The 23200-nt window shown below is 36.3% G+C and overlaps 1 protein-coding gene across 1 annotated transcript; it reads left to right on the top strand.

The window, feature by feature from the left end:
• The first annotated feature begins 12614 nt into the window (after nucleotides 1-12614).
• Nucleotides 12615-14160, top strand: LOC143550767 (bidirectional sugar transporter SWEET9-like). Its single transcript, XM_077041363.1, has 6 exons — nucleotides 12615-12703; nucleotides 12797-12833; nucleotides 13065-13275; nucleotides 13371-13529; nucleotides 13633-13752; nucleotides 13867-14160. The coding sequence occupies exons 1-6, from the start codon at nucleotides 12658-12660 to the stop codon at nucleotides 14158-14160; spliced, it is 867 nt and encodes a 288-aa protein (XP_076897478.1). The 5' UTR covers nucleotides 12615-12657.
• Nucleotides 14161-23200: the final 9040 nt, after the last annotated feature.

The raw sequence follows: 23200 nt of genomic DNA, 5'->3' as shown, positions 1-23200 counted from the left end.
AAGGGTTTAAATAGGCAAAGTTCAAAGACTTTTAGGTCCAAATCACTCTTAAGTCCAATAATCCCTTTATTTCACCCATACTCTACATATTATTTAATTAATTTAATTAATATTTCTCGATACGATAATTAAAATAAATCGAGTTACTTTATTTATTTATCTAACAAAACTAGGGCATTACAGATAATCACAAATTTTGTGACCGTTTTTCAAATGAATTTTAATTTATAATTCGGGATATTATGTATCACCCACTTAAACACAAGTTGTTATGTTTGTTTTCCTGTTCTGACACAATAAATTAACCCAATCAAACAATCATTCTATCATTACCCTCCACTACGAAGTACGAACAAACGAATGTATTACGAGATTAATACAATAAAGGAAAGTGCAAAATTCTACGACATGTAAGACAACATAATCTCTTCAAATGACGCACTACAAAACAAAACAAAAGGGCCAAAAGTGACGTCAAACACTCACTCCCAAATCATTAATCCAATCTCCTGGTGATACATGCATTATTATTATCATCGAAGTTAGATTTTTCTAAGAAGACTAAGAAGGATCGTATTTTAGTCTAGTACTTTAATATTAAAACCCACTTACTTTAATTTCAAAACCTACTTACATATATAAAACCCACTTACATCTTCATTCATCTCCTACAACCATCACCACTCCACAGCCCACCGCCACCACAACCGTCACCCACCGCCACCACCTTGTCGAAAAAGTCTTTGGAAATTTCGCCGGAAAATTTTACCGGAAAAGTTGTCGAAAAACAATCTCTGGGAAATTTCGCCAGAAAAATTGCCGAAAATTCACTGAAAAATAGTCACCGGAAAACGGACGCCGAAAAAACATTATGGAAAACAATATGAAAAAAACACAATGTAAAAAACACAATGGAGAAAACACTATAAAAAAACACAATGACAAAAACACAATAAAAAATACAATTATATGACACAATGAAAAATACAAATGCATAACACAATTTTGGTAAAACACAATTTGTAAAAACTCACTATTTTTTTATTTTTATATAACAATATGGTATTCATATAAATGATAAAAAAACACTCGTTATCATGGTGAATTTGCTAAAATAAAAGTCGTAAAAAAGTTGTGGACACTTTAAAATGATGGGGAAATTTGACATGTGCCTTGCATGTGGGGAGAGAAAGTCAACAAATGTGTTATCCCGATTATGTCATTCATCTTGTTTCACACTTGATTTCCTCTCTAAGCTAATCTCAACCATCCATGTCAAAAATCAATGAACTATATTACTTTTTATCATTTCTAAAAAACCATATTTCTTTTTATAACCTAACCCTGATAATGATGATGATGATGTGCCAAGTTCATCAATTTGGGAAGACAATAGCAATCCTTGAGTAATCCCTAATTACGTGGATGACGCAATCGACATGGGCTTTTAGTCCACTAACAAGCCACTAATTTTGTTAATGCTTAAGATAACCATTATTATAATATAATATTTTGAACGATCAACAAAAGGTTTTATTGTTTATTCTTGGGATATTGATTTTTAATATATACTCTCAACTTTCACTCGTTAACTAATAACACTCTCAACTGGATTTGTTAATTGTTACCTACCACTCCTAACTTTCACCTATTTGTTTCTGTGACTCCCGAATTTAACGAAGCCTAACTCTGTTAGTTTTCTTGATGACAAAGTTAGGGTCCATTAAAATCGGGAGTGCCAAAAAAAAATAGGTGAAAGTTGGGAGTGATGGGTAACAAATCGAAAGTTGGAGTGTTACCAGCCAACGAGTGAAAGTTGGGAGTATTAAAACCAATATCCCTGTATTCTCTAGCAAGACGCTAGAAGCCAACAATTACAAACACCAAAAAAAATTGAACGTGCACCACATTTGGACCACGCCCAAACCACCGACACAATAAAAATTACAATAAGATGCATACGGCAATCTAAAGCTATATCAATCCTCCCACGGAAAGGCAAACACTTTATTTCTTCTACCAAGCTCTGTAATTGTATCGGCATTACTTTATGGACTAACACATTTCTCTTCTTCCAAAGACAACATATCGTAATCAAACAAATCTATGGAAAACCTTAGCTTTTTATTTAAGATGTGCGAGAACATATAAAACTCTCCCAAATGCCGAGCACTAAACACATATATAGAAGGTACCTTGCACCATTGAGCATGTAAAGACCAAACCGCTTGATCTAACCAACACGAAATAAACACATGGTCAACTGCCTCCTCCTCACCATCGCAAACCGAATAGAAGGCGAGGCCACCTGAATATTCCTTCTCAACAATGCAACACATGTTGGTAGCCTTCGAAGTACGGCCCTCCAAGAAACAAAACCATCCTTTTTTGGGGTTCAATTATTCCATTTAAATACATAAGCAGGAGTAATCGTATGCTTACTCACCAACAAACTTTTCAATTTTCGCACCGAAAATTCATTTGAAGAATCAACGCACCATATACCTTGTCTTATCCATGTTCTAGAGTCAACTGTTGACAGATTTGTAGCAGACTCTTACACTCCCAACTTTCACCTTATTTGTTTCTGGCATTCCCAAACTTAACGGACCTAACTCCAGTAGTTTTCTTGTTGATATTTCATGAAAAGCAATTGAAGCATGTTTGTTCAATAATTTATAATGAATATGCATATTTATGATTAAATGATTATTTGTAATTCACTGACATATGTGTGTTCTAAATCCTTATATGTCACATGCACCATTGATTCACGTGTATTAGAGAGAGAGGTAAGTTAAAACGTCAGTCACTGACACGTAGACATTGTGCTTTAACTAATCAACAAAAAGAAAGTGTAATTGAGGTGATTAATTAATTAAATAACAAAAAGAAAATATTATCAGTTGAAATAGGGTGAACCCCATCTTTTTTGTCCTCTTAGCCGTTAAGGGAATGGCCAGCAAAAGGATGTTTAATGGTGTGAAGCATGGATTTTTGCTGAGGTGGAGGCGGAGGTGGAGTGACGTCAGTGGCGGATCCAGGAATGTTTTTCAGGTGGTGTACTACTATAGATGCTTCAATTTCATAGGGTCGGGTACTCGGGTATAAAAAAATTCGGGTTGGTTTGAGGTTCGGGTTGGTTCGATGGTTCGGACAAAGTTCATTACACAATAAAAATATGATAAAATAATAAATAACTTAACAAAACTAACAAACTAAAAAATTAAGGAACAAACAAAAACTAACAAACTAACAAATTAAAACTAAATTTAACAAATAACTTAACAACTAACAATATAGAAAACAATTAATAAGAACAAGTAATTAACATTTAACAAATGAATGTGAACATACCTTCAAAGTGGGATGATTCAAGTTTTGAGGAAGAGTAGAAGGCTGAAGGAAGGAGTTGTGTGGAGTGTGGATGGCCAGAAGAAGAGAGGGCCAGGCGGCCAGCGGTGGTGGGTGGTGGTCGGAGAAGGTCGGCGATGGTATGGTGGCAACAGCAGGCTGTGTGTGCGTGAGTCTTGAGAGGCAGGCAGGCAACGGCTGATGTTGTGATATGTTTTAAAACTTAAAACCCTAAATTGATAACACATAAGGCTTAATTTAAAAGAAAAAAAAAGTTCAAAAATAAAGCATCAGAACCAAATCAAACTCGCGACCTCACAGTTACAAAACCAAGTATTTACTATCAGACTAGCACTAATAGTTGAGATTAAGGGGCTGTTTGGCAAGTGCTGATCCATTAAGTACTGAATCATTAAGATGTCTGAATGGTTAAGAGGCTCTGAGCCAATAAGTACTGAATCAGTTAAGCTTGTGTGGTTGGACTTCTGAATAACTGTGCAAAATGACTATCTTACCCTTCTGAACTATTTCGTACTGAATAAATGTATTTGGTTTGTTATAACTCCAAATGATAAATAATTATATAAAAAAACAATACAAAACATCATAAAAAAAAAATACAAATTACACATTATTACCTCAAAATCTATAGAAACATACTAAAATCCAAATAGAAATTAACAAACATGGTCACCCGTATGCTGCTACAGGATTTTAACATTTAGGAAATATACAAACATATAAACTTGAAATCATCAATAGTCAAATTGAACCGGTTTGTTTTTGAATCAAGGTCTTTAGCACTTGTATTTTTCTAGCCTCAAGCACCATACCAGAAGCATTCTTGTCTTGGTTCAACTAAGAAGAGTATTCAATCCAACACTTAATTCTTTGATCAGATTGTATGCTAGACTGCATATCATTTCAATTCTTTTAAACTACATATTTTTTGACTTTCTGAAATCTTATTTGCAGAACAATTCATGTAAGGTCTCGTTCCCGGTAACCCTACTTTGGTGTTGGATTTACTCATAAACACAGTTCTAAAATCAGAGTAAATTAAAAACTTCGCGGAATAATTAAATACTTCAAACATCACATTACAAAACATTCATTCTTGTCTTAACATGCAAATTGTATTTTCATAAATAATTAATTAAAACAGTATTGACACTTCTTCGTAGATGCCAATCTCTTCCGTCCATGCCATGTGTCCCTCCTCAAGCCAGCTGCCTCAATCTATTTACCTGCGTGCATACTAAAAGTCAGCTACGCTGAGTGAGTTCTAGTTAATCATTTAACATACAATACATTCATATCCTTACTCATATGCATCCGAAGATACGTATTCATACCTTATTTACTCTTACTTCTTTCATACAAACTTTATATACATGCACACACGCTTACCTACTTTCTTTCATAAAGCCTTGTAATTTACCATAGGCTATTCTATCTCTACCATCACAGATATTATTAGGGTCTGGTCCCTTCTGTCTCAGATATTATTAGGGTCTGGTCCCTTCTGTCTCAGATATTATCAGGGTCTGGTCCCTTTTGTCTCAGATGTTATCAGGGTCTGGTCCCTTCTGTCTCAGATATTTTTAGGGTCTGGTCCCTTTGTCTCCAATAACCATACCTGTCACGTCACTCATTCATACATTCATTTTCATTCATACATACTTTACATATCTTTTGGTCATGGATATACGTATATGTACATATTCATTCGTATAAACATTCCATAATAACATTCAATACTTAGTCGTACATATAACATACACATATCATACACTTACCATTTAAGTTAAGTGTATTAACAACTATCACAAAGGAGTATGCACACAGCCCCAAAAACATAACGGATAAAGGGGCTAGAAACTCACCTGAAGTCGGTTTCTCTCGCCATTAATAGTAATGCCCTTCTTTAGCTGTGCTCGGCTAACTGTATAACGCATTACGAGTGTCAAATATCCATTACTACTACTTCTTATATCTAAGTCAATGACACCCTCCACTAACGGGGGTCCGGGGGCAGCGCCCCTGGTAGCGGGGTCTAGGGGCGGCAGCCCCTAGCAGGGTCCAAGGGGCAGCGCCCCTGGCTGGGGTTGAGCTGCTAGGTCAGCTCGGAAAAATTTTATTTTCATTAACAGTCCTTTAACAAAAATGCATCAGAAAATGAATTTTATAAAATTTCGCATGGAAGAATTTCGCTTCGCATGGGGCTGTTTCGCTTCGCATGAAATTGTTTCGCTTCGCATGGCTAAGCGAAGCGAAATGCCTGCCTTTCTTCGCTTTTACCATTTTTAAGCCATTTTACTTCGTGGCTCTTCCTCAGGACCTGATTTTTACTCTTTCCCAACTTTTGACACATTCTGACCCCATGCACTTGATCCTGAACCCATCTCTCGAAGTCCAAACACCACCTTTTTATCACAAAGTGCACCCGAGAGGTTATAACTTACCAAGTTTATATTTTTCTTACATTTCACAACCCGATCTATCATTATAACTGTTTGCATGCCGATTCTAATCACAAAACTTAACCATTTTAAACTAAAACCCACCTTTTGCTTGTTGGTTCGAGTTCAGATCTTGACAACTCGAGGATCTGGATGTGATTCTTGTTGCTTGACGATGTTAAGCACGAGATTCCACCCTTCTTTGGCTTGGATTTTAAATCCGAGTGCTAGAGAGAGTGTATGTGTGTGTTTCTTGAGTGTGTGTGTTTGTGTGTTTGGATGAGAAAAAGAAAGGAAAAGAAGAAGTGATTGGGCTTATATAGAGGGGGTTTCACGGGTCCCACCACCCATTCCCAAATCCTACTCCCAAACACTTAACACAAGACTAACTTAACGACATACAGTTAAATAACAAAACTTTCCGTCATTCATTATTTAACAAAAAGTTGGACGTTACAATTCATTTGTTAAAGTTTAAGTTCTGGTCGGTTTTAGTTAAAGTTGCAAACTGAATGGTGCGGGGCTCTAACTGATTATCGGTTATTTAAGATAATCACATACTTATTTGTAACATAGGCGATTATAGATTAAAGGTGTAGAGATCTAATTGATTGTTATAAACATTTACTAAAAAATCAGCCTTAATTAACAAATCAATTCAGTAAAGCAATCAACCTAATTAACAAATCAGTCACCGTTCCCAAATTCAATCAGAAATGGGTTCAGTAGGCATACCTCAAAAGTCAAAACGTTTACTAAAATTAAGAATTGCAAGATACCACAACGACACACCACACAATCACACATGCCACATGATTAGGTTAACACAAAGAATTTAGAAACTGAAAATCAATGGCTAGGGATTACGATTAGCAACAGGCCCAATTGTATTAACATATATATGAAAAAAAACTGAAAATCTATGGTTAGGGTTACTGAAATCGACGAGGAGAACAATTAGGAGAGGACAAACCTTTCTATGATGGACGAGATCTTGTAGCAGCGAAGAAGGAGACTGTGACATTTGAGCCAAAACAAGGTACACCTCAGTATGTATTTACCGATTAAGCAAATAAACGCCTTTTGGGTAACAAACGAACGATTAACCGAACGGGTCAGGTTATGACCCAGATATCTCGGGGGGCCATCTATAAGTGATATACGATCTATACAAGCTAAAATATTAGAAATATGGTCTTAGTTTGATAGCAAACAAGTTAAACGAAAACGTGCTCGTTTAACCACCCGCTATAGATTTAAACGCGAAAGATAGTTACAAACCAAGCATTGTATCATCCGATAAGCCGAAAAAGACTTACCAAACACTTATTTGAAATGTTTGAAGTGATCCGTGAAAATATTTTTGATTTTTACAAACATATAGTATGTTTTTATAATTTTACACAAAACTAGCCGAAAAACACTTGTTTTCGCGTCGTTTAACGCACCCGATAAGTTTTTCGCGCCAAAAATCGAACCCGAACTAAATTTGGACCGGGCTTTTCGTATTTGGGTTTGAGAAACCAGATTATTGGGCCAAAACAGCCCATCTTGGGCCCAATCTTTCTTCCGGCCGCCACCCCCCCTTTTCATTCTTTCACATTTAAACTAGATACAAGATATTTTTAACCTCATTTCTTGAAAATCCTGGACACCACTTCTGCTCCAGCCAGAAAAACTTCAGAACCTAAGGTAAGGAGCTTAAATAAGTAGCTTTTATGCTTGTTTAAACTTGTCTAATACCATAAAAACATGTCTTGGTTACTAAAAATCATTCCTAACCGTGTAAAAATCCTAAAAATGGTCCATAAACATGTTTTGATCATAAACACGGTAAGGAACCTGTTTTGATAGTTTTTTTTGGCCATAAACACGGATTAAAGGGTTGAAACGGCGTTTTTACGGTTCAAAAGTTCGTTTTTGTACACTAGCCGAAACCCTAACTTAAGGACTGTTATTTTGATGAAATATTGCTTGGTTTGTGATATAGGACTTGTACCTAGCTTTCTTAGAAGCACAAGTACCTGAAAACTTGATTAAAAGGTCGGAAACGAGCCAAACCCGCTAAGGTAATGCCGAAACACTCGCTTACGGGCTATTTAGGTTAAGGTTGTGATGTGCATATTTTTAGGACTTGAAATATTTCAGGGACATCGGGGACCATGTCAATAAGTCCCTGTTCAAATTTGCTAATTTTTCGACCATCCGAGAATATTTGGCAAATTTATTACCGAATTGGAACGTTTATTTGGGAAAAATAGCTAAAATACTTCAAAAATTATGAAACTTTTCTGGAAACTCAGATTTGATGTATTTTGATCACGTATTAATTTTGGGATCATTTGGAGAAGTTTAAAGGTGTTTTGTTCATTTGCGTTCGTGTGAATATTTACAGCCGAATTTGGCCCGAAAAGAATATCACACGAGCTTTTTACCTTATGGAATTGATACAGGTTGTTTTGGGACATGATTTAAGTATTCAGGAATTTTTTTGGAATTTTTGGAAATTGTTTGGGGTAAACAGACGATTTTCAGGCGAAATATAGCTGATAAAATGAATTTTTATAAATTAATAAATCAGTAAATAAATTCTAGAAATATTTTTATTAAAATATACATATTTTAATTGATAAGTGGTTAAATTTTCATAATTTAATGATCAACGGTTAATTAATTATGCTAATCTGAATATTAAACAAATTCAGTTTTTATAAAAACCGCAAGTTCGCGACTAGCGAACCTGCGGGAATATCAAAACACCAAGAGTGATCAAAAATCATATTTTTGGATTAAGTAAGTAAAAATAAACTTTTCTATGAGAAACCTGGACAATCCGGGTGGATTGTGCGCGTTTCTTCTCAAATCAAATTGAATAAACGGAAACGGGCCCCGTGGCTAATCCGGGACCCTAATGGGTGATCATTCTTTATAACTTAATCATTTTATTAACCAATACATTTACTCAAGCTTATTTTCCCATAACTGTTTTCTGAACGCGTAAACGAGCAACTTGGCCTAGCTGGGAAAACGGGAGTCTGAGCCAAGTTCGGTTTTAAGTATTAGACATTGAACAACCTCACAACCTAAGCCTATTGCCACTTTCTGGGCGTTCCAACTACACCTAGATTAGTTATACAGCCCAGATTAGTATTGAGATTATAATAATATTAAAATATTAATATTATTATAAATATTGATTATAGGAACTACTGATAGCAGACCGAACAAACCACGAGCTGATACAGTACTGATTATCGACTAAACTGTGAGTTTCATGACCCCACTTTTAAACTGTTTTACGAACTTTTGGGGTGAAAAACATGTTTGCTTATATCTATGTACTTATCTGAAACATGTGATGATGTGAATTATCTAAGTGCCAACACACGAAAGTCCACACGATCACAGTGATTAACTTCGAGCCGGTGGCTTGTGAATAGTACTATTGGTTTGACAAACCCAAACAGAGCCGGCACGGTTTGTCGAGACACCAAAACCGTTTGCACATGACCATAATTTTTACGAACCAGCTATGTAGTGTTAGACATAGCTACCGGGGCATGTTGTGGGCGGAAAGGGGCCACAGTGATTGATTGAGCGTGGGAAATGGAGGCACGCAGCACGAACAGTCCAGGCTTCACTGTAGTTTAGCATAATTACATCACATACATCATTTACATACATATATACTTATTTCATGATTACAAGTGTTGACTTGTGAATACTCATTACTGCTTTCTTGAAACTCGTGAAACTCACCAACTCTAGTAGTTGACCCGTTTTAAACTGCTTTTCAGGTGTACCTAAATTGGAATGATTTGGTGACCTGTTACTTGCCTGAGGTGTGTGGTTGATGCTACGTGAATAGAAGCAAGAGCGATAGTAGTAAGAATGTATAGTTAACGAACTAGTTTTGTTTGTATCGCCTAGACTGTAAAACAATGATAGAACGAAGAAATGTAATATATTGTAAATTAGTTTGTAATGTTTTTTTATAAACAATGTGTTGATATCAGAGGTGTCTGTTACATTCCCGTTTTACGCTTTCGCATTGTGCTAGTCGGGGTGTGACAGAGATCTTGTTTCCAAAAAAATCAGCGATGGTGATAAAGGAATGAGTTTATTAGGGTAACGGGGGTAGCAATGTCTTGTTTTTCATTCAGCGTTGTTTTCAATCTGATTGATTAAGAGGCTGGGTCAGTCATTCAGATGTCTTGTAATGGTGAAACAAACAATCTGAAGACTGACCGAATCAGACTTCAGCCCATTCAAACCCATTAAGACCTCAAACAAACACACCCTAAGGTGGTTCCTTCCAGATTTATATAAGATGGTTCGTATAATATTTTCTATATAAAGTATATTATTATTTCGAAATTCGGGTGGTTCCGAAGAACCGCCCACTTTCCATATATATCCGCTCCTGAGTGACGCCCCCAACACCTTCGTAACACTTACTCTTAATATTATATTACTGTAAATATATATTGTATATACACGTATCAACACACGACTGAAAGTTGGATAAGCCTACAAAAGCACGCACTCATGCACATCCTGGTTTTTAAGTTTGATTAAAGGCACCTCGTAGGTCGTATCGTTGGCTCATACGTTAAGAGATGGCCAATCATATGTAACTAGAGAAGAGATACATGGGCACATGTCCACATGGCAATTGTCCACCACATAATTTCGGATTGCTCTCTATTTATTATTGGATATGGAAACCACTTTTTCCTAGGATAGAAAGTTAAAAAAAGACGTAATCATAAGAAGCAAAATCCAAAGATAAAAATTGTTGTAAACGTGGCTTATATATGCTCAAATGGCCGGTGGGTAGCTGTGAAAAGTTATATCAAGAAAAACGCATGATAATAATAACACGATTAATGATAATATGTAAAAATAACAAATATAATGTGGTTTATGAGATTGTCGTCTTTGATAACCCCTAAAAGTTTTTGAGCCTATGACGAGTAAAATGAAATGGTTGTTAAAATTTTAAAAGAAAATGCCACTCGTAGGATTTGAATTCAAACCTTTGTCGTCATATACTATTACCCTTTTCATTGGAGTTACGTTATCAGCGCCGGACTATTTTAAGCATAACTCTTCTTCCAAGAATATATGGAAAATCATGGTTGGCTACATTTGAACTGAATTATCAGAGATTGGGCAACATTAGTGCCCAATCAGATCTTCTATCATGAATATAAAAGAATCGTGTTTCGGCATCTTCCTAGCCTATTTATTCCTCTTTCAACCTCTCTATAGCCTATTCAGGATTTGGGCCACAAAATTTTCCTGCTATGTTCGCTTTTCATGTTTTCTAGTGCCGCCCAGATGGTGTTTATAGGAGCCAAGCCTGTATGTGTCTATATATGATTGGCCTAGTTTACCAATGGCTAGTTTATAAAAAATGAGAAGGAAAAACACTCAAATGAATTTTAGAAATTATTGAAAATAAAACATACCAAAAAGTCTATACATGAATATGTATTGTTTTAAAAGAAACTTATCATTAAAATTATGCAGGCACAAAAAGGAGAGAAGTGATAAAGCAGCGTCCAAGACAGACTATATTATCAATAATATATATAAACGAAAACCCAAAAATATTATGTATCGTGATGTGGTCATTCCCATCTTTTATGGAAACAACCGGATTTTTTGATTTTTAAATGAATGCCTTTCATTGGTTTAACTCAAATTCATGGATATGGGTTTTACCAAAACCAAATTGCTCTTAAACGGGTTATAACATCTCATTAAATTAAAAATTACCAATTATTTGATATGAAAATCCTACGAAATAGAAATATACTAAAATTTAATATCCAATTTAAAAAGAAAAAAATATTATTTATAATTAATAAACAGTTTTATAGTAAAAAACATAAGCGGGTCATGGGTCACAAAATCCAGATAGCTTTTAAACGGGTTATAATATATCATTTATTTATGAAACCCTTTCATCATCAAACTCTAAATATATTATTAATTTTCTTAAAATAAAGAAAATTAAAATTCAAAAAATAAATATTAAAAAACAAAAAATGTAAAACAACCATTCACTCAAGCCATCAGATTACTTTATTTGTAAATGAAGGCTTCTCACGCATTTGACCGGAATTCACTGGTAAATGTCTCACCAAACCCAGATAGCTCTTAAACGGGTTATAACATCTCATTATATTAAAAAAATAATCTCATCAAATATTTGATATGAAAATCCTATAAAATAGAAATATACTAAAAATTAATATCCTATTTTATTTTTTAAAAAAGATATTATTTATAATTAAGAAACAATTTTATAATAAAGAAAATAAACGGGTAATGGGTATCACCAAACCCAGATAGCTTTTAAACCGGATTATAACATATCTTTTATTTGTGAAACCATTTTATAATCAAACCTCAAGTATATTAATTATTAACTTTCTTACAATAAATAAAATTAAAATCCAAACATACATATATAAATATTAAAAACGAATAATTTAAAATAACCCTCGTAATACGGGAGGATAAAATCTAGTTATATATATATATATATATATATATATATATATATATATATATATATATATATATATATATATATATCCTAGAAACTAGTAATGAAAAAAAAGCCGTGATTGTATTAGTTGATATAGAGACCCCACCATGAAACACTTTTCCACCCTATAAATAGGAAACAAATCCAACAACCATTTTCATCCCAGAACAAATTAAGAAGAAAATTAGAGAGCTAAGGAAGTCACTTCTTAAAACCAGCAAATTCTTAGTTTTTCAAGAGAAGATATATATAGTCTGTCTTAACTTCTAATCATAGAAGATGATTGGGAACTTGGCTCACCTCACTCTTGCATTTGGCCTTCTTGGTATATAACTCTCTTTCACTCTTGCATATTAATTAAAAGCTATATTTTTGCATGTTAAGTTGATAATCTTAATTTTCTTATTGACATTTGCAGGCAATGTTGTTTCATTTATGGTATTCCTTGCACCTATGTAAGTTCTCTATGTCAAATTCTTTAGTTATGTCAGAGGCGGACCTATACATAAAAAAGGGGGGGGGGGGGGGCGACTGTCCTTCGGGGCAAAAAAAGAAAGAATATACTTATTTATACCCGAAAATTACGATCACCCCCCCACCCAAAAAGAATATCTTGTTTGCCGCTTATATATGTACGTTCTTATAGTTATCAACCTCATGTTAGCTAAATTTTGAACCGTTTACAGACCGACATTTTACAAAGTTTACAAAAAGAAGTCAACAGAAGGCTTTCAGTCTGCACCTTATGTGGTGGGCTTATTCAGCGCTATGCTATGGATATATTATGCATTTCTGAAGACCAATGTCGTGCTACTCATTACAATCAACTCAGTTGGTTGCTTCATCGAAACCTTGTACATATGCTTCTTTCTCTTCTATGCACCAAAGAAGGCTAGGGTATGTAACGTCATTATATATTTTAATTCAGACATCATAGTTATCATTAATTAAGATGTCTAATTAAACTAATTACTTAAAACTTGGTTGTGTAGATGGAGAGTTTGAAGCTGATCATATTGCTAATAGTTGTTGGTTTTGGATTAATTGTCATCCTCACTCAGTTCTTGCATGGACTTACCCATGGAGTGATAGTTGGATGGATTTGTCTTGTATTTTCACTATGTGTATTTGTCGCGCCTTTAGGTGTTGTGGTAAGTGCATGATTACAACATATAATAACGTTGAAAAACAAGATATAGTATTTTTTTTTCTTAGTATTAATAATCTATAGTTATTATTATATATTTTTTTCAGAGGCAAGTGATCAAAACAAAAAGTGTGGAGTACATGCCAATTTTACTATCTGTGGCACTCACCCTCAGTGTGGTTATGTGGTTCTTTTATGGCCTACTCCTTGGTGACTTCAATATTGCGGTACGATGAAAAATATATAATTTGGGTTTTTGTATATATTGACATTTTTATTTTAATTATCTATTATTATCTCCTTTTTATTTGTATTGAATCTTGTTACCACTTGTTTTCCAGATTCCAAATGTTCTTGGATTCACCTTTGGAATAATTCAAATAATACTATACTTCATGTACAAGAACAAGACGTCGGACAAAAAGATATCTACATGTGAAGCTAAAAACAGTGAAATGGAGCAAAAGATCCCAGAATTTAAAGACCAGAAGATCATTGATGTTGTGAAGCTGGAAATATTAAGGCACACTGATATTCTTGCAGCGAAATTACCAAAAAATGATGCTTATCATGGAGACCATAAGCCTAAATTCCCATCAGATGTTCCAAATCACGCTATTGAAATTCCTGCATAAGTTTGTATTTCATTGCAGTATCTATTTTTAGATATTTATAGGTTTAATCGGTTCTACATCGATTTCTCATGTTTCGCTTGACGCAAAAGTTTCTCTCCGTAGCTCAACCAGCTCTTAGCTAACATATGTTTCGTTTTCTTTCCTAAAATAATAACCAATGTATAAGAGTTTGAGGTTTCATATATTAGTATACCATAAATAAAAGTTGTTGAGCACACTTTTCTTTTATTTCTTTTACTAAAACACAATCAATTGCCTTCGCTATATATACACTAATTTTCTGTTGGAACTAATGTGAGACCCAATTCAATCATTAAACTTTACACAATTATGAATATTATGTTGAATCAATTTCAACATATGATACCAATTCTACAAGCCCCAAATTAATCTATCATAAATAATGGGTTGTAATACTTACTTGATGGAGACGATTGATTCCTTTGAGTGTTTGATGAAGATGATGCCATGATGATGAAGATGGATTGAATTATGATGTTATAGAGTTTTGTCAGAGTGATCGTATGAATGGATGATTGAACGATCGTATGATGATGACAGTTAATTAGGGCAACAACTCAACAATCCTTTTAACCACCATATTTACATATTAACCACTTAAAGTATTAACTCCCATCAAATTAGACACCTTTATTATGGGGCTACACACATTTAGTCCATATAAATGTCAAATGGTCAAAAGCCACATAAATATTTCTAACATTCTCCCACTTGGCTGCTGGACCATTTTTACTAAACATTTATATATGCGTGTACTATATACACATGTAAATTAATACTAATAATGGCCAAGTAATAAAATTAGGTAATTTCGTTAAACCTTCTTATGATAACATCAAAACAAACCGATACAGTTAGTTGCATTATTATTAATACAAAGACCCTTATCAATTATGATAATGATATCATCTTCAAATTTATAGGTTAGGTGGTAAAGAATACGTTTGTCTAAAATAAACATTATAGTGCACATATATTAAGAAATATAGACAAACTTTACATTTGACTGAAGCAAGAAGATAGTATCCTAAACGTGTTTACATGACATTCATAAAAGGTCTCGCCTAAAGCCCATATTAATTACATGATCATTGAATATTTTGGACGGTAGACCTTTAGTAAGTGGATCCGCTAACATGTCATGTGTGCTAATATATTCAACAATAACACTTTGGTCTTCCACTCGCTCTCGCACAAACAAGTACTTTGTGTCGAGATATAGTCCAGCACCACTTGAGCTATTACTGTTTGAAAAACTCACGGCTGCACTATTATCACAATACATTCTTATAGGCCTCTGATTTAGGGCACTGATAAGACCCAAAACTATCAACCTTAACTACAGGCGCTACAGTGGGAGTGCAATGTTCCATATTAAATCTTTTAAGTATCCGCTCAATGTATGCCTTTTGAGAAAGTCCTAATGTCCCAATGCATCGATTTCGATGAATTTCTATGCCAATCACATAAGAGGCTTCACCGAGATCTTTCATGTCAAAATTAGCAAATAAAAATATTTTGGATTCATGCAACATGTCTAAGTTATTACTTGCTAATAATATCTCATCAACATACAACACAAGTATGATGAATCTACTCACACTCATCTTAATATAAACACACTGATCTACTTGGTTTTTAATAAAATTATTTCTTTTCATTACTTCATCAAATTTGATGTACCATTGTCGAGACGCTTGTTTTAACCTATAAATTGACTTATTTAATTTGCATACCAAGTGTTCTTTGCCTTTAGGCTCAAAACCTTCAGGTTGTTTCATAAACACATCTTCATGCAAATCTCCATTTAAGAATGCAGTTTTTTAACATCCATTTGATGTAATTCTAAGTCAAAATGTGCTACCAAGGCCATAACTATTCTTAGAGAGTCCTTTCGTGACGCAGGAGAAAAAGTCTCCTGATAGTCAATTCCCTCTCTTTGATTATATCCTTTTGTAACCAAACGTGCTTTATAACGTTCAATGTTTCCATTAGGGTCTAATTTAGTTTTATAGACCCACTTACAACCTACAGGCTTAGCACCTTTTGGTAATTCAGTAAGTGCCCAAACATTATTTATTTTGATTGAGTTCAACTCATCTTCTATGGCATTCAACCATTTAGCTGATTGATCGCAATTCATGGCTTCTTTGAAAGTAGTTGGATCATTTATTTTACCCAACTCAAAGTCAGTCTCATGAAGGTAAGTCACAAAGTCATCATAAACTATGGGTCGCCTAGGTCGAGAAGACCTTCTTAATGGCAGTTCTTGAGTCTCTTGTTCATTTACCTCTTGAGATGTTAATGGATTTGATGTAGATGGATTCTCAGTATTAGTAACATTATTATTATGAGAAACCGGCGAATCATTAGGTGGTTCAAGTGGCTGACTAATAGGCACCGGTATGTCATTGAATGGTGCCTCTTTAGTTTCTACTTGAAGATTTATTTGCCTACCACCTTCACTCCCACTCAAGTTTGTAAACTCAAGAAATTCAACATGTCTAGTCTCAACAATTCTGGTAGAACGAGAAGGACAATAAAATCGGTATCCTTTTGAACGTTCGGGATATCCAATAAAAGAGCAACTAACGGTTTTCATATCTAACTTATTGGAATGTGGATTATACAGTTTAGCTTCAGCCGGACATCCCCACACCTTAAAATAATTTAAATTAGGTTTCCTTCCCGTCCAAAGTTCAAATGGAGTCTTGGAGACAGACTTAGAAGGAACCCGATTAAGTATGTGGACGACTGTTTTTAATGCTTCAGTCCAAAGAAATAAAGGGAGATCGCAATTAGCCAACATACTACGTACCATATCCATAAGAGTACGATGACGCCTTTCAGCTACACCGTTTTGTTGAGCAGTCCCGGGCATGGTATAGTGATTTATTATACCGTGATTCTTACAAAATTCATAAAAAGGCCCCGGGCTTTGTCTAACATCGGTGTGTCGGCCGTAGTATTCCCCACCCCTATCTGATCTTACAACCTTTATTTTTCGGTCTAGTTGATTCTCAACTTCAGCCTTAAAGGTTTTAAAAGTTTCTAAACTTTCAGATTTTTCATGGATTAAAAACAAGTACATATAACGCGAATAGTCATCAATAAAAGTAATAAACGACTTATGCCCTCCAATACCCGTAAGAAAAGGACCACAAATGTCGGTATGGATATAATCATGTAATCCTGTGCTTCTAGTGGAACCTTTCTTATTTTTCTTGGTCATTTTTCCTTTAATACATTTAACACATTTTTCTTCAAAATCGGAAAAGTCTAGTATTGGTAGTACTTCATTTTTCACGAGTCGATTCATTCTTTCTCGTGAAATATGGCTTAATCTTTGGTGCCATAATTTAGATGAAGTCTCTGTAATTCTTTTCCTCTTTTTACATACGAAGTTTTCTTCTACATTATAAGACAATAGGGATTCCGAAAAATTATGATCTAAACGTAATTTATAAAGATCACCATCTTTTAATAGACCATAACCAACATTGTGGGAATTGAAACTAACAATACATTTACCATTTCCTAATGTTAATACATATCCGTCACGATCTAGTTTAGGTACAGAAATTAAGTTTCTAGTAATAGTTGGTACATATAAAGTTTCAGGTAAATTTAAAATGAAGCCTCCTTCCAGAACTAAAGAAAGAGTCCCCACGCCTTCCACTTCAGAAACCAAGCCATTTCCCACTTTAACCGTTCGATGGTTTCTTCCCAGCTTCCTTATTGTACGAAATCTCTGTAAAGAATTAGAAATGTGTACAGTGGAACCAGAGTCAAACCACCATGTATTACAGGGAACATTAATATCAAATGATTCATGAATCATAAGATTTAGGGCAATACCTTTTTTCGCTAGCCATTCCATAAACTTTGGGCAATCCCTTTGATAATGTCCTATCTTGTGACAGAAACGACATTTAGGAGTGCCTTTAGCTATGCTAGTACTTGCTCCAGGGGTAGAGAACTTTTTGGGTTTTGACTTATTTCCCATTTCACCCTTGCCTTTGAATGTGCTCGTTTTCTTCTTGGAGTCAAAAGTGGTTAGGTGAGCAACATCATGTTTTTCTAGCTTTAAGCATTTCTCTTCCTGAACGCACATGGCAATCAATTCGCTCATCTTCCATTTCTTCTTTTGAGTATTATAGTTAATCTTAAAAAGATCAAATTGAGAAGGGAGAGATGCCATAATGAAGTGAACTAAGAAACCTTCACTAATTTCCATGTCTAGAGTTTTCAATTGGTTAGCCATTTCATTCATCATCATGATATGCTCACACACATCACTAGTCCTGTTATACTTGGTAGTTAACATTCTAAGAATTAAGATACCAACATTAGTTTTTAAGGTACCTTTGAATTGATCCTCAACCAAGTCTAAGTAGTCCTTAGAATTTTCTGAATCAGGGATGGCTCCTCTAATGGTAGGAGAGATTGAATTCTTGATTACCATAAGAGACATTCTGTTAGAACGCGCCCACCAATCATGAATTTTCTTTTCTTCTGTCGTCGAATTATCGGCAAGATGAGTAAGAGTATCATGCCTTAAAGGATAATCAAGGTCCATAAATCCCAAGGCCAACTTAACTTGTTCTATCCAAGTACCAAAGTTATTTCCGTTCAAAGGTTCTATTCCGTGCAAATAACCGAAACCTGATCGTAAGGTAGATTGTAAGGCCCCGAACCCCGGGAACCCCACAGTTGGTATTCACTCAAAATGCTTGTAAAATAATTAAACTTAAAAACATTCTTTTCATTAAAACCAACATCTCAGAGTATAATTCAGCGGAAAACATAAATAATAAAATAAGTTCCCAAAACCCGGGAATTTTGCCCAAAATCAACATAGTTATCTTTATATAAATTTTAATACTAAATGTTTAATAGTAAAACTTCAGTTCCCGTATGCCCTTCACCGTCCAAGTAGCTTCGTGCACGTCCAAGAGATAAGGCATCCTCTTCCTAACCTGAAACTCACACTAACATGCACACAAAGTCAGCTTGAGCTGAGTGAGTTCAAGTTTTAAGTAAATAACATCAGTAGTAATAGTTAAGATAGTCAAACCAAAAGTTTTAAAAAGTAAAAGGGTACATCCATCAAATCCTCATTACCGAGAACTAAACTTCCTCATACATACATATACAAAATGAATATGTAAACATCCTTTCAATTACATCTCTATATATATCACAGTATATATATATAACATCCACGTATAACATCAGGGTCGAGCAAACGTACAACCCAAACACGTAACATCAGTGCATGCAAACATAAAGTAGGCATACACAACATCAGTAGTCGAAACGACTTCAACATCGCCAGATATAGGCCAAGCAATAATGTATAGACATATATATATTTAACATCCCAAGGCCTACCATGTACTAGCAAGCCTATATAAATCGTTTAAAATATTTAATCCAGTAGGAAAACACTTAAGTGTGCATGCTAGCCCAAGAGTTAAAAGAGTTAAAAAGGGGCATCATGAACTCACCTGAAATCAAACGAACACTTGCAACGAGCTAGGAAATTCCTAAGTGCACGATCACAAGCAAGGGCCTGTAAATTATACACAACACGTTACTAGGCTAGACCGTAAGAACACTCCTGCCTAATGGGCCGTTCAAGCCCAACACTTTGGCTCAAGGCCCAACAACTTGGCCCAAGGCCCAACACTTGGCCCGAGGTCCAACAACTTGGCCCAAGGCCCAACATTTGGCCCAAGGCACAACAAATTGGCCCAAGGCCCAACACTTGGCCCAAGGACAATCAAATCGGGTCGAATGCGCGTGTAATAAACCTTAAAACCATTAATTAACGAATCAGCCCTGAATGGACCAAATTCCATTTTAAATCTTTTCATTCATCAAGATTATGTCACCCGAGTTGATAGGGTTGACGGTTCCTTTTTACAACTCTTACTTTAACGTTTAAACGAAAATTCGCGCACCGCCGACTCGATTGACGAAGCACTAACCACAACAGCCCCGATCATCAAAAAATTAATTTTTCCACAGCCCTTAAACCTCCCTAGGGCTGGACAAACTGATTCGGTCGGTCACCCGATCAATTAACGCATCAAACTCAACAATTTGCAATTCTACACCCGATAAACCCTAGTTTTCGAACTAAAATCGATTGACCGACCTAAACACCTCCAATGACCACGAAATTTTAATATGATGTAAATGCCATACCTGGGGATCTTTCTACACCGAAAACTCTAATTTTTATCCATGGAAAGTGGGTCAATTACACTTTGGCCGAAAATCCGTCAAACGAAAAGTTTCGGCAAAATTGAGCATCAAAACGATTAGGGGTGAACAAAAAGAGTGTTGGGGTTTGTAGTATATACCTTGAACTACTTCTAGGAGCTTGGAATCGATCAAAAAGTCGAAGCAATGGAAGGGGGGGGGGGCTGGGACCTGCCGATCGCAGCTGATGCAGAACTAGGGTTTTAGGTTTTTGTTTTATGTTATAATAATAAAACATTTTCATTCTAGCCCCCCGGAATTTAATAATAATGCAACATGGAAGAAATTTTATGCGATTAGGCGTACCGGGATGACGTAAAGGCTTCCAAGAAATGTCGGATAAATCCCGAGAATTGTACATACTCAACAATCTTTAATTCTTGAAATCGGAATCAACGTGCGTTACAAGTCCACCCCCCTTACAATGGGATTCGTCCCCGAATCCCGATGCAACAGGAACAACTGCGGATAATGCTTCCTCATCTCTTCTTCGGACTCCCAAGTAGCCTCGGAACCCCTACGGTGTCTCCACTTCACCTTCACCTGCCTAACCACCTTATTCCTCAGTCGTCTCTCCTGACGGTCAAGGATAGCAATCGGTTGCTCGACGTAGTTCAGGTTACCATCGAGCTCAATATCGTCAAGAGGCACATGGGCCTCCTCATCCGCTAAGCATTTCCTCAGATGGGACACGTGAAAAGTAGGATGAATCCCCGCGAGCTCATCGGGTAAATCCAGTCTATAAGCCACCTCACCAACTCAGGCCAAAATACGGAACGGGCCAATAAACCTCGGACTGAGCTTCCCCCTCTTACGAAAACGAATAATGCCCTTCCAGGGAGAAACCTTTAACATAACCCGATCCCCAACCTTAAACACAATAGGCCTTCGCCTTTTATCTGCATAAGACTTCTGACGATCCTGCGTGGCCATCATAAATGCTTTAATCTTATCGAGTTTCTCAGTCGTAGCCTCGACCACCTCCAAACTACCCAACTGCTTCTGACCAATTGAACCCCAACAGATTGGAGTCCTACACCTCCTACCATACAACATCTCAAACGGTGGCATCCCAATCGTGGCGTGATAACTGTTATTATACGAGAACTCTACCAACGGTAAGTGACGGTCCCAACTACCACCAAAGTCGATAACACAAGCCCGCAACATATCCTCGAGAGTCTGAATGGTCCTCTCGGACTGACCATCCGTCTGCGGGTGATAAGCAGTACTGATGAGGAGTTTGGTGCCCATCTCCTCGTGAAACCTTTTCCAAAACCTGGAGGTGAAACGCGTATCCCTATCCGACACAATAGATACCAGCACCCCGTCCCTATCCGACACAATAGATACCGACATCCGCCAGTTGCTCAGAATTAACAGTCTCTCGAATCGGCAAGAAATGGGCGCTCTTTGTCAATCTATCCACGATTACCCAAATGGTGTCATAATTACCCCTAGGAGTATGAGGTAGTTTAGTCACGAAATCCATAGTAAGTTGCTTCCATTTCCACTCAGGTATTTCCAACGGCTGAAGTTTCCCAAATGGCTTTTGATGCTCGACCTTAACTTGTAGACTCGTCAAACACTTACTCACATACTGAGCCGCCTCAAATTTCATCGCAGGCCACTAATAATTTTTCTTCAAGTCTTGGTACATCTTGGTCTCGCCCGGGTGAATAGAAAAGCGCGTCTTGTGTGCCTCATCCAAAATTTTATCTCTGAATCCCCCATACCTCGGTACCCATAAACGACCATCCTTATACTTCACCCTGTCATCGCAGTCTTCCAACAATTTCTCTTGACCCCAAACACGTTCTGACATAATCCATTCCACCTGCAACGCTTCATTCTGGACGTTGGCTATTTGTTTCAAAATATCGGGTTTGAGAATAAGCTGGTAGGATTTAACATGAATCGGCTTCGGTCTCTCCTTCCGGCTCAACGCGTCGGCCACCACGTTAGCCTTACCGGGGTGGTACATAATATCCAAATCATAATCCTTAATCAACTCCAAACATCGTCGTTGGCGCATATTCAGTTCCTTTTGTTCAAAGAAGTATTTTAAACTCTCATGGTCGGTATAAATAACGCAAGGAACACCATACAAATAATGTCTCGACAACTTAAGCGCAAACACCACCGCTGCCAGCTCCAAATCGTGGGTAGGATATTCGCCTCATGAGGCTTCAACTGCCGTGAGGCATAAGCGATGACTCGACCTCGCTGCATCAAAACACATCCAAGACCCTGATAAGAGGCATCATAATACACCACCAAATCATCGGTGTCATCAGGTAAAGCTAAGATCGGGGCATGCGTCAATCTGTTCTTCAACTCGAGAAAAACCTCCTCCTGTTCCGTACCCCAAACGAACTTAACACTCTTCTTAGTCAGCTTGGTCAGAGAAGAAGCAATTTTCGAAAATCGGGAATAAAGCGGCGGTAATACCCTGCCAAACCCAGAAAACTACGAATTTCGGTTGGAGACTTAGGAGACTCCCAATCATTCACGGCTTCCACCTTTGTAGGGTTAACCAGAATACCACTCGGGTTAATAACATGGCCAAAAATTGAACCTCACGTAACCAGAAGGAACACTTAGAAAATTTCGCATACAATTTGTTCTTTCGCAGAGCCTCCAACACTTCCCTGAGATGACCGGCGTGATCGGATTCACTTTTAGAGTACACAAGAATGTCGTCGATGAACACAATAACCGAACGATCGAGCATCGGTCTACACACCCG

The sequence above is a fragment of the Bidens hawaiensis genome, unplaced genomic scaffold, assembly GCF_021521415.1.
Source record: "Bidens hawaiensis isolate Kalapana, Puna unplaced genomic scaffold, B.hawaiensis_p1.1 tig00001016_1, whole genome shotgun sequence".
In the NCBI taxonomy this organism is placed as follows: Eukaryota; Viridiplantae; Streptophyta; class Magnoliopsida; order Asterales; family Asteraceae; genus Bidens; species Bidens hawaiensis.
Note: the sequence above shows the minus strand (reverse complement) of the source record. Positions and strands in the feature narration are given on the sequence as shown.